The sequence below is a fragment of the Buceros rhinoceros genome, unplaced genomic scaffold, assembly GCF_000710305.1.
Source record: "Buceros rhinoceros silvestris isolate BGI_N320 unplaced genomic scaffold, ASM71030v1 scaffold17068, whole genome shotgun sequence".
Taxonomy (NCBI): Eukaryota; Metazoa; Chordata; class Aves; order Bucerotiformes; family Bucerotidae; genus Buceros; species Buceros rhinoceros.
The window spans coordinates 21,793-22,654 of record NW_010425349.1 but is presented as its reverse complement, the minus strand read 5'-3'; the positions used below and the strand labels follow the sequence as shown (position 1 = coordinate 22,654).

General features: G+C 41.1%; 1 protein-coding gene across 1 annotated transcript in view; it reads right to left on the bottom strand.

Moving 5' to 3' along the window:
- Positions 1–225, bottom strand: part of SERPINI1 (serpin peptidase inhibitor, clade I (neuroserpin), member 1) — a 21,643-nt gene extending 21,418 nt beyond the window's left edge. Inside the window, exon 1 of the mRNA XM_010141122.1 lies at positions 8–225. Coding sequence (XP_010139424.1) covers positions 8–225 — 218 coding nt within the window. The remainder of the gene's footprint in view (positions 1–7) is intronic.
- Between the last annotated feature and the right edge of the window lie 637 nt (positions 226–862).

Here is an 862-nt window from a genome sequence, read left to right as displayed (position 1 = left end):
GGAATGCCGGATTTCTTTCAAAGTGGTTCCGTGGGCTCCGAGCTCTACCATTCCCATGGCTATTGCGATGCTCAGAGGAGAGAAAAGAATGTTCTCATCTTCTCGTGCTGCTCGGAGCTGATTGTAAACATTCACCGAAAGCTCAGCAATGGTTTCATCAGGAAAATTTGTCTTGAAGGCTTTGCTTTGCAAAACGAGCAGAGACAGCAGTCCAAGGAAATACATGTCTTGAGAGTTTAAGATCTGCAAGGTTAATTTCAGAGAAAAGAAGTTAACCCTGTTTAAGAAATAAAAAATTCAACTGGAGAGAATAGTTTTTAGTCTTAAATCTATGTGGACAAAAGCCTAGTCAGAGTTCAACACATAATTCAGTTATTTGGAGGAGGCGCGAATACCAATACTGCTCAAACTGAAGTCATGATCTATTTAAAAAAAATAGCCTACTTCATTATGTAACTAATAGTTTTTGAAATCTTTCAGCCATCAATTACAGAACACAGCTTCTACAGGAAGAGACCTCCAAGGCAGAGCAACACCTTTCCTACTTTCCCTTTTTCATTTGGCTGTTGCCGTTGTTGGGCAATGCTCATCTGGAATTGGTACCTGACTCTGCACTTCCTCACCCAGGACACCTACACACCCGCTTGTCTTTCATTTGACCTTCCACTAAGATGCATTTTATTCATCTAAGTCACTCTAAGCCCCAAACTGGTAAAACTATTCCAAGCCCTGTAGCAGAGCTTGCTGACAGTGGAAACAAATGAAACGTACCATGACGTTGCTCGGTTGCAAAACACAGGGCGAGCAGCCAAAACTTCTTTGAAAGAAAAATAAATCACACCAAATGAAATCCCTTTTGTTA